This window comes from Physeter macrocephalus, chromosome 8, assembly GCF_002837175.3.
Source record: "Physeter macrocephalus isolate SW-GA chromosome 8, ASM283717v5, whole genome shotgun sequence".
In the NCBI taxonomy this organism is placed as follows: Eukaryota; Metazoa; Chordata; class Mammalia; order Artiodactyla; family Physeteridae; genus Physeter; species Physeter macrocephalus.
In genome coordinates this window covers 144,577,759-144,595,836 of record NC_041221.1, presented here as the reverse complement: position 1 = coordinate 144,595,836, position 18,078 = coordinate 144,577,759, and the positions used below count along the sequence as shown (strand labels likewise).

The window sequence follows — 18,078 nt, the reverse complement described above, 5'->3', positions numbered from 1 at the left end:
TTGATGGAGTTGGGGTTAGCCTTCCAGTAGGAGGATTCTGTCCTCTGCCTTGGGAGTGAGGTAGATTAGGCCTGGAGGGTCTCCTGGCTTGGTCCCAGGAGACCTCATCAACAGGGTCTGAATTCACCTCCACATGCCCGGTACCCACCACAGCATGGAACCTCCTCCTCAGTAGAGGATGTCTGCAGGTCATCGGCCAGTGCCTTCTTCTTAGAGAAGCTGATGATACGGGTGATCTTGCGGCCCGCAGCCCTGCTCATTGAACCCTTCAGCTCTGACAGGCTGCTCTTCTTCCCCCTGCCTGTTGCCATGGAGATGGGTTAGGGGAGGGGAGGGAGCCCCAAGTCCCAGATCCACCACCCCTAGCCCTTCCCCCAAACCTTTCAGCCTGCACACAGGGCTTGGCCTACAGCTCCAGGTATGGATAGGCCAGGTCACATCACCTAGGTCTCCAGAGTGGTCAGGACCTGCTCTGCACTGTGTGCTTGTGGCAAGGCCTCTCCCAGCTCTAGCATTTTCCCGCCTGAGCCCCTAGAGGCTCCTACCGTGTTCGCGGCCAAGGGTGGAACAGTTGTCGCCCAGGCCCGTGCTGTCGGAATCTGAGGTCTGCTTCTCTTGGGACAGCCTCTGGGGAGGGACACAGACAGCCCCCTATCAGAGGGCACACTTAGAAAGTTCTCCTTTGTTGGTTCAGTCTCCCCCTGACCCCTGTACATGAGGATTAGCTAACAAATATTTGTCAGCAACTGTCATGTGCCTGATACCGTACTGGTACGAGGAGGACGATGACTTAGGATGGTTGTGTCTTCCAGTTACTCACAGTCTATTTGGGGAGTGAGGAATTCAATATAACGGACTGAGATTAATGTCCTAGGAGTTTGGACTACATTTGGTAGATGGGGAGCTGAGAAGGTATTTAAGTGGGACACTAATGGAGTTGGTTTTGGAAGCTGCCCCCGGTGGCATCATGGGGGTGGATAAGGGGGGGCAAGACTGGAAGCAAAAGAGGCACTTATAGTGTCATCCTGGGCAAGCTGAGACTTGATAGGGGGACGAACCAAGCGACAGGATGGAGAAAAAGAGATGAGTTGGCATTTTCAAAATAATCATGACAGGACTTGGTGACCAGTAAATGTGAGTGGTGATGAGAGAGGAGTCTATTACAATTCTGGCTTGGATGAGAGGATGGTAAAGACGCACATACACACCATGGTAACAACTTCATTGTCAGCCAACTTTAATTTTTACTCATTATGCCAACTCTGGACCAGTCATTCATTCATTCCTATTAGGGAGTGGTGCAGAGTAGTCAGATGGACCTTGGAAGAAATGAAGTCTCTACTTAGCTGTGGGAATGTGGGAAAATCCTTTCATCTCCCCAAGGCTTCTCACTTGAATTACACCCCTTTCAGTGGGCTGCTGTGAGGTACCAGGGAACTGGCCCAAGTGAAACTGTGAGGCCAACAGACTGTATCATTTCTACATACCTGTGTGGTATGCAGCCATCTCACTTTAAGAAGCTAAATTATGCCAGCCGGACTCAAGACAAGACTAAAATGACACCCATCCACTTAAAAAGGTGGACTTAAAGAGCTCTGAGGCCCCTAAACCTTTCCTGCCAAGGATACCCCAGATCAGGCTCAGGGATGCTTTGCTGTAAGTATAGTACTAGAAAGCAGGGGGAGATAAGAGAGGCCATGTACTCCCCCCAATTTCCAAAGGCTGGAAAAATGGCAACTGTCAGAAATTGGTTAGAACTGTCAAGTATAAAGAATCACCCCTGTAAATTGTGAGACAGAAGTTATGGTTCTATTCTGTGATGGTGTACAGATGGTAAGTTTTTCATCAAGATAGAAAGCAAATACAAAGAAACACTGTGAGCACTTTGGAATTGACTTAATGATGATGACACCTCAATCACAGGAGTCCATGGAGAGACAGAGCCACCTATACCACGTCCTCACTCCCACTCTTCTCCAAAAATACCACGCTAAACATTTTAGCTACCCTCCCCCTGTACACTCAGCCACAGGAGAGCCCATCTCTACAGGCTTGCCTCTTCCTCCCCTCTACCCACCCTCTGAACTGCACCACAGCATTGCAGCTGCAGGTGTGTGTACACACACACTTTCACACTCACATACACACTCTTTCACACACACACTTTCACACTCATACACTTTCACACTCATACACACACACGTGTGGCCTCACCACTGCTTTCCTTCAGCCTCCACTAATGGCAGAGGCCGAGTGAGCCCTCCACCCTTCCTCTCCTAATGACTCTGCTGACCCCACCTTTGCTTCTGCTGCTCCCTTCCCTTGCAGCCCCTGTCCCTTGGTCCACCTCTGCCCCAGTGGGGCAGAGTCTTGCCCATTCTTTAAGGCTCAACATAGGTGCCCAACCTCCCTAACCCCCCTTGCCCCTCCAGCCAGCATGAGCCCTTGTCCCCTCACTGCGGCTTTCCAGGACACTCGAATAGCGTTGACATGTTGCCCTTCTCTCCGAACCCATCCACACTGGCCTCTTTCCGTCCATGCTTCTTCCTGCTCCAGGGCCTGTTCTCCCTGCTTGGAATGCCTTTTCCCTCCCCCTCCTCACTAATTTTTCACCCTTCTCTGAATAGTGCTCCCTCAGGAAAGCCTTTCTTGACCCTGAGACAAGAGCAGCCCCTGTCATGTGCTCCCAGGGTACCTGGTGCTTTTCCTTCCTGGCGCTTACACAGCTTGGCATTTCTAAGTCTATGTGATTGGATTCATGTCTGAACCCCTTGCTGGGAGGGCAGGGGTTGTGTCTGTTACTGTTAGGACTGCACCCAGTGCCTAGCACAGTACCCAGTGCACGGCAGATGCTAACTACTCATCCAGTGGAGCTCAGGAAGCTCCCCTTGAGAGGCAGGCTGGCGGGGTGTAAATCAGTTAGCTCTGTTTCTTATTAACTATATGTGACTTTGGGCAAACCTCTCTGTGCCTTGGCTTCCTCTTCTGAAAATGTAGGTTATCAGAGTTGCTGTAGAAATTAAATTAGGTAATGCATGTAAAGCATTTAGGACAGTCCTGGCCACACAGTCATATTTTCTATAATGCTAGCCTTTATTATGTCATGTGAGACCCATGTATGGGAGTCTTAACTCTCCCCTTAGGATTTGGGGTGGAGTCCCTTGATTACCCACAGCACCTGGTGAAGCATAGGCATTAGCATGTGTTTGCCATTGGCCTGACAGACTATGAAACGACTGTTACACTTATGTGCCAGTGGGGCACACTCCTTCTCTGACTAATTCCAATTTAGTTTGCATGGCTCAGTTCCAACGTGACCTCTTCCTGTCCTGGCAGGGTAGTCACTCCCTCCTCAGGCTTGTACTGCACCTTGGACACGGGCATTCATTCATTCATGAATTAAGTAGACATTTATTGCGCGCCTACTGTCAATGCCTGGCTTTACAACCAGCCTGCGAGTCCCCTGGGGCAGAGCCTGTGCGGAATCCCCACTGCCTGGCCCAGAGGGAACCTTGAGAAGACAGAGGTACCTTGTCCAGGTCCACCTTGCACAGGAGGACTGGGGATCTGGGCACATCTGCCCCCTCAGCACCCCCAACGGACTTGCTGACCTCTCGGATGACCTGTGGAGAGGACACACATCTGTGAGCAGGTGGGCAGGGACTCTGTGGAGGCAAAAGCAAGAATGGGGTCTGTGTGGTCAGGGCCATCAGGCAGAGCACCTGGGATCACTGGGTGGAAGAGATGGGTTGATGTGGCCTCCTGCCCCATTTGTTTGGGCACGTCAGGATCTGAACAGGCTTTCTCCTGTGTCTTTCCCTTGAATTGGGCCCAGAGGCTTGGCTTCTAGACCTGGTGCCATTACTAATTAGTTGCGTGGCCTTGGGAAAGCCATTTCCCCATCTGTAACATGGAGATATTAGTGGTCCTCTGCTTATTACGGCCTTGGGTGTGTGAGGACCAGTGAGATGATGGGTGTGAAGGGCCATGTGAACCAGGATGCCCTGCATAGGCATGAGGACTCGCTTCTGTGACATGTTGGAACTTTACTCCAAGGCATTCACCTGAGGCCATGCAGCACAAGCATCCAGACCATGAAACAATAACGGACCACTTGCTGCTCCTCTGTTAGTGGCTTTGCGTGGATTATCCCATTATATCCCCATAGCAGCCTTGTGGGGCAGGGGCACCTTGATCCCTAAATTACAGATTAGGATGATGAGGCTCTGAGAGGCGAAGCCATGGCTGCCTGCCCTATCCTCTGGGCTAACTGGCGTGCCAAGGCAGGCCTCTTAACTCTAGGTCTAGGGCTTCTTCTTCTGACCCAACCAGCCCCTTGAGGACAGAGCACTCTCCCCCACCCCCACCCCAGCATGCAGTTTCTCTCTCTTCCTTCCCCTCCTGAGACAAAGGCAGTAATGAGAAACAGTAAACATCCCAGTGGGAGAGCTGGTTATCACAGGAAGGAAGGGAGGATGGGGAGGGAGGAAGGAGGGGTTTGGTTTCTTTGTTCCAGCAGGAAGATCAGAGGAGGGGAGAGCTGCTGTAAGGGCCTGGGGTTGAGGGCTTCACCATCACTGCAGAGTAGTCACTGACAGTTACTCAGGACTTACTGCCTGGCAGGCCCTATATCAGGTATTCTCTAGAATCCTTACAAGAACCATTTTATAGAGGAAGAAACTGAGGCATAGGGAAGCAAAGTCCTTTGCAGAAGATCACACAGCCAGTAAATGCCACTTAGGTCTGGGACTTGAACTCAAGTCTGTGTGGCACACAAGTCCTCCCTTGTCATCAGTATGCCACCCTGCCTGTCGCCTTTGGAGTAGGTTTCCTTATTTGCTTCTAATCCTTGCCCGAACCACTTGGTGGTTGACCTTGGGTGAGTCACAGAAGCTCTCTGTGCCTCAGTTTCCTTATCTGTAAAATGGGAACAATATTAGTCCCACTGTGAATAGTAAATGAAGTCATGTGTATAAAGCTCTTAGCACAATGCATGGCACAAAGTAAGTGCTCAGTACATGGTAACTCTAATTGTTGTGTAGCTGCAAGATGCAGAGGCTGGGTCATAGGTGGATGTGATAAGTATGCACGTTTCACCTAAGGTAAGAAAGAATTTCTCCTTTATTAAAAGAAGAAAAAGGATTAGCGTGTCTAATGATAAAATCAACTTCCTTGGTAGGTATTAAGCTCCCCATTCCTGGAGATGTACATTGCAGGTAGGATAAACCCACAGTAGGCGTGTTAGAAAGGGGATTCAGATAACTAGAAGGAACACAGGTCTCCAGCCTGAGGTCTGTCTCCTGGAGATATCCGAAGCCCATTTCCACATAAAGCCCTAGCTTTATGTGAAGGGCACTGACCCCCTCTCCCCTGAGCAAGGCCTGTTCTTCCAGTGACAGGGGCCCACTCCATTGAGGGCTGGGTCTGGGGAAGAGAGGAAGGAAGGAGGCGGGGGGGTGGGCGAAGGCACAGCCCCCCTGTACCTTCAGCCACTCCTCAGCCTGCTCCCGGCTCTGCAGTGCCAGCACCAGGACTTCGGTAGCCCCCTGGGAGAAGCGCAGCTCGTGCCTCTTGTGCCGGCTGTCCTTGGGCACGTAGATGACGTTGCAGACATCCAGCGCAAGCCTCAGATGTGGCTGCCGGTCCTTGGAGCTTTTGTAACACTGGACAGGAATAGAAGGGGTTAAGGCCTCCTGGAGTGGAGAGTAGAGGGAGGAGACAGGGAAACTCAACCTACCCCACAGAGACCTCCCCACCCAGTCCAGCTGTGGGCACTGCATGGAGACAGGGGCTGTTCACCACAGAGAGGAGAAGCCTGGGAGGGGCATCTTTGGGCAATCTCCAGATCTCAAGGGCCACTGAGTGGTCCCAAGCGTCACAACTACCTATTTAGGAAGAGGCAGATTTTAGCACAATACTAGGAAGACCGTTTTAGTCTAAAGAACCAGAGAAGAAACAGGCTGTCTTGGGAGGAAGCCAGCTCCCTGCTATTAATGGGCTACATGGCAGAAATGTGGGGGAGAGAATTCTAGCAGAGATGGAGGGTTGGGCTTGGGAAGTCAATAGTTTATCAATAATGATTCTTACTTCCCAATTCTTATTATGAGGCTAACATTACCTTGATACCAGCACCTGACAATGACATTACAAAAAAGGAAATCATAGGCTAATCTCTCTCATAACATAGTTGTAAAAACTAAAACAAAATATTAGCATATAGAATCCAGACACACATAAAAACGTATTGCATAGAGACCAAGTGGGGTTTATTCTAGGAGTGCAAGAGTGGGTTATCATTCAAAAACTAACTGTATAATTCATCATATTAACAGAAAAAAGGAGAAAAACCATATATCCTAATAGAAGCAGAAACAATATTTGATAAATTTCTAAACCCATTTGTAACATAAACTCTTAGCAGACTCTTAGAGGAGAACTTGCTTAATGTGATAATGAGGAACACCTACAAAAAACCCATGGCAAACATCAGCTTCGATGGTGAATTATTGAACTTTCCTTCGAGATCTGGATTGAGACAAGAATGTCTGCTCTCAACAGTTCTATTTACATTGTACTGGAGGTCCTAGGCAGTACACTAAGTCAAGAAAAAGATAGAAGGCATAAGGTGTGGAAAGAAGTAAGTCATAATTCTTGGCCTGGTTCTGGCCTGGGATGAGCTTTTCACTGCTGCAGGGTGAGAAAAGGTCATGTTTCAAATGTATGTATGTTCGGTAAGACTTGTCAGTATGTAAACAGCTCTCTTTTTTTTTTTTTCCTGAAATTATGTCCATCCTTATACTTTGGAATTAAAGGTGCATTTCTTTTATGAAATGCTAGTGATGAGAGATGGTGAATTAAAAAAAAAGTTTAAAAAAGCGAGTTATATAATAACAAGTATTACATGGGCTCAGTTTTAGAAAAGACAGATGTATGGAAATGAGGGTGGAAGTTTATATATCAAAATCTCACTGTGGTTAGCTCTTGGTCAACGGGGTTAGGTGGGTTTTTTAAAAAAAGATCATTTTTCATTTTATTTTTTTCTGGCTTTATAAATAAATACATTTACTTGCATAATGAAAAATGATAAACATTGTTTTAAAGTGATAAAAGATTCATGTCTGGCAAAACAAAACTTGATAAAGTCTTTATCAGGTCTTCAGGTTTTGTTTCGTTTTTTAATTCTTCTCGGGCGGGAGAGCTCTGATCTCAGAAGCACCGGGCTTTGAGCCTCTGTGCACAAAGCAAACCTAGAGGAACTGAGGCAGACATGCCTGAACGCACACAGATACACAGACACAAGCGCAGGCACATGCAAGTCCACGTGAGGCCGAGAGGCACTCGTCTGTGGCCACTCACCAGGAGCTGGTCCTCCTTGATGACGGTCAGCTGCTTGGCCCACTGCCCGAAGCGCTTTTTCCGCAGCAGGAAGGCACATATCCTGCAGTCCCTCACCAGGTGCATGGAGGCCTCCTCTGAAGGCCACTGGTGTGTGGGCTGCGGCCCTTTCCCTTCCTCCTCCTCCTCATCATAGGACTCGTAGGAGCTGCTCATGGCGTCAGAGTCATTGTCTGCAGGAGCCACAGGAAAGGACCCATCCCTGTGCCATCACCGGGTGGCGGGGGCACCTTCTTACCCCTCTGCAGGCATCCCTGCTCTGGGGCCCCGGGGCTGTGAAGGGGTAGGTGTGAGGCGTGATGTTGGTAATGACTAAGCCCCTGCATGGGCACTGTGTCTTACAGATTTACTACTTGCTTTGTGATCTCAGTGACTTCATCTCTCAGAGCTTCAGTTTCCTCATCAATAATAATGAATAATACCTACCTCACTGGGCTATTGTGAACAGCAACAAATACAGAGTGTTTAGCCGAGTGTCTGGCACTTAGTGAGGGCTCAGTAAACATCAGCTTTTGTCTTTACCCATCATCTTTGCATCCATTGTCTCAGGTCATTTTCATGGCACCCAGCAAGTCCCCATTTTATACAGAGGAATCTGGAGGCTCAGAGAGAATAAATCACTCACCTAAGGTCAGTCACCAAGAGTCAGGGCAAGGGCTTGGTCTGGGGCTCCTGACTCCCATGCCAGCAGTCTTCCCACTGAATCCCAGGGTCTCTGAGAACAAGGGCTTTGAGGCCTCCGTGGTGACCCCAGGGAGGTGACGGGGTGGTAGGCACAGGCATGCCAAGGTCAGGTCAAGGCCTGCTCTTCGTGAGGACGGAATTGGACTGAACATCCACCTGGTACTTACAAGAGTTCTTCAGCTCCCCATTCATCCTGGTCACGGGGTAGCTGCTGTCTGCATCCTCGTAGTAGCTGTCCACAGTCGAGTGGGCTGGGCTGCAGTCGTCTGTGGGGTTGGCAGAAAGAGCAGTACTTGGAGAAATGCAGGCAGACTCCAGGCGCCAGGGCTGGGGAAGATCATGGACACCATGGCTTCCTCAGGGAAGAGGGAGTAGAGCTTCTTTTTTACAGGCTCCGGACGGACCGGGGCACAAACCCGCGTCCCCTGCATCGGCAGGCGGACTCTCAACCACTGCGCCACCAGGGAAGCCCGGGAGTAGAGCTTCTTGTCGTCACTCCCCAGCCAGGGTTTGGGGCCTCGTCTCTGCATCTCATCTGCTTTAGCTCCACACTTGCCCCCTGTGCTCCTGTCACCAGGAACTGCCTTGCTGGGCCCTGTCACACTTCCAGGCTTATGTTCATGCTATTCTCTGTGCCCTCTTAGCAACTGCTAGAGCATTCCTCACCCTCTAAAACCCAGCTCGAAGATCTTTCCTTTGACCTTCCCAGGCAGAGAGTGGTCAGCCCCTCTCCTCTGACCCCAGAGCGTTGGTGTGTGTGGGTGTGTGTCTCAGTCACAGTTCTGGTCCCTGCACTGCAGGGAGTGGTGTCCCAGCACCTGGGCCCAGACCTCCTTTCTATTCTGCCTTTGTCTCATCTTCTTCCACTTCAGCCCCTCCGCTCACTTCTTAATACATCCACCCCCTCCTCTCCTTCTAAATTTCTGTGACTACAGAGGAGGAACTGGACTAGAGGAGATAATAATAACACATAAAATAGTGAATACATACAATAACACATACAACAGCTGCTGATGCTGAACTTTCACTTTCACATTCATGGGAATCAGTACAGTATAGGAGTGGGGTTATCCCAAATTGTATTCTGTATCACAATTACCGGGGGCCTTTTTATTTATTTATTTTTCTTTTCCATTATAGTTTATTACAAGATATTGATTATAGTTCCCTACGCTATACAGTAGGGCCTTGCTGGTTGTCTAATTTGTATATAGTAGCTTGTATCTGTTAATCCCAAACTCCTAATTTATCCCCCCCCACCTTTCCCCTTTGGTAACCATAGGTTTGTTTTCTATGTCTATGAGTCTGTATCTGTTTTGTAAATAAGTTCATTTGTATCATATTTTAGATTCCACATATAAGTGAAATCATATGGTATTTGTCTTTCTCTGTCTGACTTCACTTAGTATGATAATCTCTAGGTCCATCCATGTTGCTGCAAATGGCATTATTTCATTCTTTTTATGGCTAATATTCCATTGTGTGTATATATACAGATCTATCTATCTATCTGTCTATCTCTCTGTCTCACATCTTCATTACCCATTCATCCGTTGATGGACGTTTAGGTTGCTTCCATGTCTTGGCTATTGTAAATAGTGCTGCTATGAACATTGGGGGTACATGTATCTTTTCGAATCAGAGTTTTCTCCAGATATATGCCCAGGAGTGGGATTGCTAGATCATATGGTAACTCTATTTTTAGTTTTTTGAGGAACCTCCATATTTTTTCCATAGTGGCTGCACCAATTTACATTCACTGGGGGTCTTTTTAAAATGCAGATCCCTGGACTGTATCCCCAGAGATTCGGATTCACTGATGTGGGCTGAGCTGAGGAATCTGCACTAAGAAGAAAAACTATTTAATAGCATAGTTCTAAACATATGTAAAAAGAGAAAATATATGGAACTCCAAGGAATCAGACTTTTTTGTGTGTGTGTGTGTGGTACGCGGTCCTCTCACTGTTGTGGCCTCTCCCGTTGCGGAGCACAGGCTCCGGACGCGCAGGCCCAGCGGCCATGGCTCATGGGCTCAGCCGCTCCGCGGCATGTGGGATCTTCCCGGACCGGGGCATGAACCCGTGTCCCCTGCATCGGCAGGCGGATTCTCAACCACTGCGCCACCAGGGAAGGCCCAGACTTTTTTAAAACAAGATTATTTTCATACAGATGGTCTCTGGAGCATACTTTGAAGCTCATTGGATTAAGAGCATGTGCTTTGGGGTTAATCAGATTTGAGTTCAAATCTATCTCCATCATTTACTGAGTGACCTTGGAAAGAAAACAGTTTCTCTGCGTTTCAGATTCTTTACCTATAAATCGACATGAACAGTTCCGACCTTGGATTAGTGATATGATGCATATGAACTCTCAGCTCAATGCCTGGCACACAGAACATCCTAGGCAAATACTAGATATCATTATATTTATCATCTCTTTCGATTCCCACAATGCAGGGAGGTGGGTATCAGACCCACTGCACAGATGAAGAAACTGAGGCCACACATTTTGCTAGTGATAGAGCCTGGATCAGAACCGAGGTTGCCAGCTCGGGGGACAGGTGCACATCCTCTCCTCCAGGAAGGCTTCCTCCTTTCAGACCAACTTGCTCTCACACCACCTGTTCCTCAGACCACTGCTCTGGGCTCTCAGCCCATGCTGTCCATCTGTTTCTTGAGGACGGCAGCACTCAAATTCCCAGTGACTGGGACACCCAACTGTATCTCCCAAGTGAGGCTCAGAGCCTGCTTTTCCCAGGAGGCATTCTGAGGTCTCAGATGCTGGTGACATTCCTGTGAGGTGGCCTGGGGGTGCTCAGGCCAGAAGTGGGGGTGGGGAAGGAGGAGGTGCGAGGGGGAAGAGGGAGGGAGCACCAGGGTCATAGCACTTGGACACCTGGTAGGCTGGACCCCGTGCGAGAGGAAGGATATTTCCTGTCGGGCTTGGTGCCCTCTCCCTGGATAAGGTCCCTGACCTTTCCTGAGGCACTCCCTACCCTCCCGCCCCAGGATCCCTGCTGCTCCAGGAGGCAGCTTCTCTGCCCCATCTGAGCTCTCTGGGGAGGGGGAGGAGCCTCACCCAGCTGAGGGGCTGGTCCTGGGATTCAGGGCCCAGCAGCACTTCATCCCCTCCTCTTCCCCATCCTCAAGTGGATAAAATAAAGTCACCTGCTTCACATAAACAGCTGCTGGCAGTGACATAGACCCCAAGACTATCAAGGGTGAAGGAGGGGCATTGATCACCTGGTCCGACCCCACCATTTCAGTAGTTTTGTTTGAACTAGTTTATTAATCATAAAAATAATATACCATAATAGCCCAAAGGTGGAAACACCCAAATGTCCATCAACTGACAGATGATGAACAAAATGTGGTATATCCATACTATGGAATATTATTTGTCCATAAAAAGGAAGTACTGATACATGCAGTGACATGGATGAACCTTGAAAACACTATGCTAAATAAAATAATCCAGGCATAAAAGGCCACATATTGTGTGATTCTATTTAAATGAAATATTCAGATTAGGCAAATCCATAGAGACAGAAAACAGATTGGTTGAGAGAGGAACAGAAAGTGAGTGCTTATTGGGTATGGGGTTTCCTTCTGGAGTGATGAAAATGTTTGGGAACTAGATAGTGGTGATGGCTGCACAACACTGTGAATGCACTAAACGCCACTGACTGGACACTTTAAAATGGTTGGAGTGGTCAGTTCTGTATTATGTGTATTTACTACAACATGGTGAAAAGCACAATCAGTACAGAAGAGTATGAATGGGAAAATATGTTCCTTTTCACCCAGATTTCTGTTCATTTCCTATAGGAAAATACTGTTAAGAGTTTCTTGCATATGCTAGAAAAACTGTTAAATGCATGTGCGTGTGAGTACCCTATTTAAAAACAAATGTGATCTTGTTATATGCAGTATTCTCTTTGATTTTTTTCCAATATATATCTTGGGATTCATTTCTGATCAGCATAGACAGACCTATCTTATGTATTTTTTGGTGGTTGGAGAATATTCCACTGTGCTGCTGAATGATAGGATAACAACATGCAAACATCTTATACAGGTTCAACTACACAAGCTGCGTCATCCAAAAACCATAATAGAGTTTCTTGTATGTAATGTTAAGTCCCTATACTCAAGCCAGTAGCACTCATCTGTGAACTTCCGTCCTAGTGCGTTTATATGTGTGTATCTAGCCCCTCTTTCTTATTTTAAGGGTAGGGGAACAGAACCCCAGAGAGGGGAAGGGGGTTGTCCAAGGTCACACAGAACTGGGACTAGAACCCAAGCCCCTAACCCCCAGACCATGCCTACCGGGCTACTCAGGCTATCACTGGAGAAGCCAGATGCTCTGGTAGCTCCTCCTCAGTAGGTGGGGCATGGCTGAATGGTGCCAGGCTTGGAGCTCCAGCCCCAGCAGGACACACAGGAGCTTCAGGAGATGAGCCTTCTCCTCCGCACGCCCCAGCCCTCAGGGACAAGAACTTACTGTGGGAGCTGATATACTCGGGGGACTTGCCAGGCCCCAGGGGAAGGGCCTCCTCATAGTAGTCCTCAGGTGGAGGCCTTTTGGGGAGCGGTGGCGGCAAGTCGGCTGCCTGAAGGAGCACAAAGGAGGTGTGTGAAACCCAGAAAGCCAGGAGAGCAGAGGGGAGCAGGCAGAGTGACAGGGAGGAGGCTGGGGGACAGGGAGCTCCTAGAAGGCAGGATGCAGTCTCTGAATATGAAAGAACATAATGAGGGGTCAACAATTGGTACCATTTATGGTGATGATGATAGTGAATTATGCAGTTGACAGACAATGTTTGATGTGATTTGGGCCCCTTGTCCTAATTCCATGGCACCAAAGGGTAGGAACCCTAGATATGATCCAGACCTTCATTTTTGTAGCTGGAAAACTCAGGCTCAGAGACAGGAAGTGATATGCCACAAAGCAGAAGGCAGGAGGGCAGAGGCCACCCATCTTGTGACCCAGAGCTTTCCCCATCACTCTTCCTGTGGTACTGAAATCGGAGGTTGGGGTGGGGGTGTCCTTTGGGCCTGAAGGGACAGGTCAGTTTACCGCATTATCCCTGCTTGGCACGGGCACAGTGAGCATGTCATGAGTCATTGAAATGTTCTCACAGTGCTTTTTCTGCCCTTGACCACCACACTGAAGAGAGAGACCCCCAGGAGGGTCCCCAGCATTAGCAGGGAGAGCTTCCCTTACCTCCTCCAGAGGAACAGAGGGCCTGAGAGTGTAAGAACTCACGTGTCTCAGAGATGGGCTCTTGGCTGGCTCAGGGGTGGCTTCTTTGCAGGACTCCCCGTCGTCCTCTGTCATGTCTTGAAGGTTGCTCAGGTCACAGTCTATGAAGGGTCGGGCCATTGGGACAGAGAAAGTGGAGGATGAGCATGGCAGAATGAGAAGAGGGCTAGATTTGGGGTCAGGAAGCTCCACCACCTCCTCCATTAGTGACCCTGGTCAAGCGGCTTCATCCCTCTTATCTGTAAAGTGGTCACAATGATCCCTGCCTTGTCTAGCTCCCAGTGTTATCGAGAGGATCAAATGGGATAATACTAATTGGTACAGTGCTTTGGCAATTTTCAAGGGTTATGTAATGAAGGCACAGTGTTTTCCCAAAGTCTGTCAGTCCGTAAATCCTCTCATCTGACCCATAGCTTTCTCCCTGTGTTGAACAGTGCTGTCTTCCCTCAGGATAGATCAGGGATCACACACGCCCTGCACGCAGCACTGCTCAGTACTCCCACACCCTTGGCGCCTCTGCTAGTCCTCACAGCTCCATTTACTGCTGAGCTGTGGGACCACTCAACTCACAGACCAGGTAGCTACTAAGATGGATGTTAGCAGCAGACGAGACGATGCCCTATGTGCCAGCCTTCTTTGGACTGCGCATTCATCCCTACCTTTCCTCAAATCTCAGGGATGATTTCCCGTAACTGTACGGATTTGTCTAGATTTTCAGACCTGGCAGGGCCCAGAAAGGCAAAGGGACTTTCCCCAAGTGACTCAGTGTTGTAATGTTAGAGCCAGGCCCAGATGCAGGTATTTTCCCGCCCAATCTGGGGACTGTTCCAGAGACTGGGGCAGTGGACACGCACATGGGGGAAGGGACGGCTTCCAGCAGAGGTCAGGAGAGGATTGCTTACCAAATTCTTCAAAGAGGGACTCCACAAAGCTGGGCCCGGAATGGAGGTCCGCTGTGTTCACATACAGGTAGGAGACTTCTTTGGCTGTGAGGAAGGAGGAGAGCAGGCCCTCAGTGAGGAGGGAGGGGGCCCGAGACCGCTGCTGATGCTGAGGACAGCCAGCTCACCCTGCCCACTTGGACTTCTATTTCACACAGGACACAGCACTCAGGTTGCAAAGCATGTGCATAGCCTAAATCATTTCCCTCCTTTCAAACTTTGTTTCCCTTTTTACATTGTTATTGAGGATCTCCTTCTCCAAGTGAAAGGATGCCCAGAGCCCAGTATAGAGAACAGAGTAGAGGGGCTGCTTTGGGGACAGCCGGGGGACAGTTGGCAAACTGCTGCCCCTTTCATCCTCCAACAGTCCTGTTAGGGTGGCTGCTGACATTGACCCGTTTTGTCGCTGGGAAGTGAGGCTCAGTGTCACCCAGTGGTGACTTCCCCCCGTGTCACTCAGACCCCTTCAACCCTGCGGGACATGATACAGCTCATTAGAGTTTCCTGAGCTCTTGATGTACACATATCATCTCTTGGGCTCATTTGAGGTTGGGGAAAAGGCTGGAGCGTATGAGGAGGCTTTGCTGCTGAGCACACAGTGAGGCAGAGAGGCTGTGGGGAATAGAGGGAGAGGCATGAGTAGAGATGGGGGGCAGGTATGCAGCTTATAAAGATGAGGGAGTGTGTGAGTGTGCATCTGAGTGTAGGAGTGTGTGATGTGTATGTGATGAGTATGTGAGTGTGTTGCATGTGAGAGAGCGTGTGGGGTGTGTTGTGTGCGATGTGTGTTTGTTACTATGTGAGGTCTACGTGAGAGCATGTTTTGTGTGTGTGAGTGTGGTAGTAGTGTGTACACGAGTGTGCGTGGCATGTGTGTTGTGTGAGTTTGTAGAGGGCTGGGGATGGAGGAGGACAAAGAGCACAGTCAGGGCTGTGGTGGAGAAGGGCTGGAGTGGATGGGGATGCTGGCTAAACCATGAAGAGAGGTGAATGCCATGCTGTGTGGTTTAGGCTTCCTCCTGCCAGCAGGCCCTGGGGAGTTACTGAGGGCTCTTGAGGAGCTCTGGGCAGAGTGCTGATGGCTGACCTGGGAGGGGCTGCAGGCTCTGCAGGATGGAGGCCACAGCCATCTTCTTCTCCAGGGTGGTGTCGCTGAGGTACTCATGGTCCAGGAGGCTGAGCAGCCCTGTGAGCTCGGGGAGCAGCTGCTCCAGCACTGAGGAGGAAGGCCCATGGAGCATGGTCATGGCTCTGTGTCCAGGATCTGGGCCCGCCCCCACCCTCCAGGACCCAGGGAAGCAGGGGCCAGAGGACGGGGCCCAGGGCAACAGGGAGACCTCGGAGGCCCTCACACAGCTGTCCCAGCGCTGGCCACCAGCCTCCCAGGGGAGAGCTCTGCTCAGTTAACTGTGACGTTTTTCCGGCCCCCCACTCTGCCTCAGACCTCATTCTGGGCTTGGCCTGAGGACTGGAACTTCCCAGGTAGCCTGAGCGGAGGCACTTAGCCCTCTCTTTGTCCCAGCCTGCCCTCTGCTTTGCAGGCCTAGGGGGTCCTTCCTCACTGCAGCTCGAGGGTCAGTGCAGGTCCCAGGCAGGAGCCCTGGCTGTCCAGGACACAAGGCAGGAAGGAAGCCTTCCTGTCCCATCAGTCCATACTCTTCAATCTCTGGAACCTTCTGTTTCCGGTGGCTTGACAGGAGCCAAACTAAACATTAACCCTTCCCACCCCTGGCCAGAAACTCTTGTTGCTCTTCTTTTTTCCATGCTACACCAGTGTTTCTCAAACTTAAGTGTATATAGGAATTACCAGGGGATCTTGTCAAAATGCAGATTCTGACTCAGGAGGTCTGCTGTGGGGCCTGAGATTCTGCATTGCTGACAGGCTCCCAGCTAAAACTGATGATGCTGGTCTGAGACCATATGGAGCTGCAAAATCCTAGAGCACAGTCCTTTAAAAAGACTGGAGCATGCCAAGACAATGATGTCATCAATGTCTCCCTGTCCCAAAGCAGTATCTTGGGACTTGGTTTGCCTTAGAGCTGAAGACCAACTTCTTTACAGTAGTAGTATTGTCCTCCTTTGCAACTTGCCAATCACTTGTGCCTAATAATATGAGCTGACATGTGTTGAATAAGTATTGGGAGCTGTGCTAAGTCCTTTCATACTTATTGTCTTATTTAAATCTCATAGTGTACATTTTATTATGTCCATTATATGAGGGATACAGCTACGGCTCAGAGAGGTTAAACAACTTCTCCAGTGCCACACAGCCAGCAAAGCTTCACCTGAATCTGGTTCCCTTACTCTATACTTTAAACCATGGCACTAGATCGCTTTGCAGTATTTTATAGGCTCCTACCAAGTTTTGAGACTGGTCCGATGATCATGCCCATTTTTTAGGTGAAGAAACTGAGGTTCAGAGAAGATAAGTAACTTGCTTGAAGTTACACAGACAAGCGGAAGAGCCAAGATTTAAGCCCCAGTCTCTTGACTCCCAACTCCACGTGCTTCTCCCCACCAGGGCCCTCCTGAGGAAATGGTGAGACTCTGACTTGCAGCTACAGGTCTGGATGTGTAAGAGGGGCTGTAACATGGTGCATAAGAGAATCAGTCCTGGAGCCAGATTTCCTGGGTTCATGTTCAGGCTCCATTATTCATCAGCTGTGGACCTTTGGCAAGTTACTTAACCTATGACTCAGTTTCCCTCTCTGTAAGGGGGTGAAATAACAGCACCGCCTCATAGGGTTGCTGTGAGGATTAATATTGCCATGTGTGGAAACTGCCTTGCCCCGAACATAGTAAATCTTACCGCAAGTCAGCTATGATTACTGTCATTATAGTATCTGCCATGCTGATCTGTGCTGTGAGATGTGAATATCTGTCTCCCTCAGGAAGAGGGAGAGGCTGTGAGGTTCTGGCAAGTGTGAACGGTACTATGAATCTCAGCTTTCTTAGCATCTAGTATGGGGCCTGCTCAGAGTAGGTGCTCTGTGTATGTTAGATGAGAGAGGGAATGGAGAGATGACCACACTAGGACTTTTTTAAAAAATAGAAATTTTATGTACAAAGAGTGGCACTTGTTGGAAAAATGTGATGTCGTAATCTCTCTGTGCCATTCCAACATCACCTCAGATTTGTTGGAAATGAGCTCAAGGCTAATACTGACAGCTACCACCTCGTGGGCTCTCTCTACCTCTGGGCCCTGAGGTAGGGGCTTTCCACACCATGTTTCATCTCATCCCCCCAACACGCCTGTGAGTAGGTCCTACTAGGACACCTGTTTTCTAGGAGATGACTTTGAGGCTGAGGGAAGCCGTGGGACAGTGGCACAGCTTGAAAGAGGAGGAGCCAGGCTGATCCCAAGTTTGTGTGATTCCTGGAGCTGCTGTGTTGTACACCTCCAGGCCTCACTCCAGAGCCCACGTGAGAGACCTCGAGGCCCTGCTCCCTCCAGGGACGGAGCCCCTGCAGTGCCACTGGGTGAAGGTTCTGGAGGGACAGAGCTCTCTCTGAAGTAGGAAATCATTTAAAATCATTTTAGCCAAGTTTTATCTGTTTTGGAGGAAATCTTTTCAAATGGAAACACAAACCTCTCTGGCACTAATAGACACACCAAAAGTCAGTTAACTGTATTCCAAAATATGTCCTGATTTACTCTAATTATGTGCCAGTCTGGCCACTTGGGGGAATTAGAAAATGAGTAAGATATTCTTCCAGTGGCATCCTCTCTCTCTCTCTCTTTCTCTCCCTCTCTCCCTCTCCCTCCCTCCCTCCCTCCCTCCCTCTCTCTCCCTCT

General features: G+C 49.3%; 1 protein-coding gene and 1 long non-coding RNA gene across 8 annotated transcripts in view; one reads left to right on the top strand and one right to left on the bottom strand.

Moving 5' to 3' along the window:
* The window catches only part of AFAP1L1 (actin filament associated protein 1 like 1), a 75,702-nt gene that overhangs the window by 32,329 nt on the left and 25,295 nt on the right, over positions 1–18,078 (bottom strand). For 4 of the 7 annotated variants that reach the window (XM_028493360.2, XM_055086838.1, XM_055086840.1 and 1 more), the window contains exons 2-11: positions 15,370–15,498; positions 14,244–14,327; positions 13,345–13,442; positions 12,583–12,691; positions 8,247–8,345; positions 7,357–7,568; positions 5,484–5,663; positions 3,531–3,623; positions 546–651; positions 149–301 (exon numbers count right to left, since the gene is read on the bottom strand). In XM_028493360.2, coding sequence (XP_028349161.1) covers positions 149–301; positions 546–651; positions 3,531–3,623; positions 5,484–5,663; positions 7,357–7,568; positions 8,247–8,345; positions 12,583–12,691; positions 13,345–13,442; positions 14,244–14,327; positions 15,370–15,498 — 1,263 coding nt within the window. Of the gene's footprint in view, positions 1–148; positions 302–545; positions 652–3,530; positions 3,666–5,483; positions 5,664–7,356; positions 7,569–8,246; positions 8,436–12,582; positions 12,692–13,344; positions 13,443–14,243; positions 14,328–15,369; positions 15,499–18,078 lie in introns of all 7 variants that reach the window. The other 3 variants (XM_055086836.1, XM_007130671.4, XM_055086837.1) reach the window with 3 other exon arrangements.
* LOC114486778 (uncharacterized) overlaps positions 1–18,078 on the top strand; it is a 72,068-nt gene that overhangs the window by 36,177 nt on the left and 17,813 nt on the right. The gene's annotated exons all lie outside the window — the stretch shown is intronic.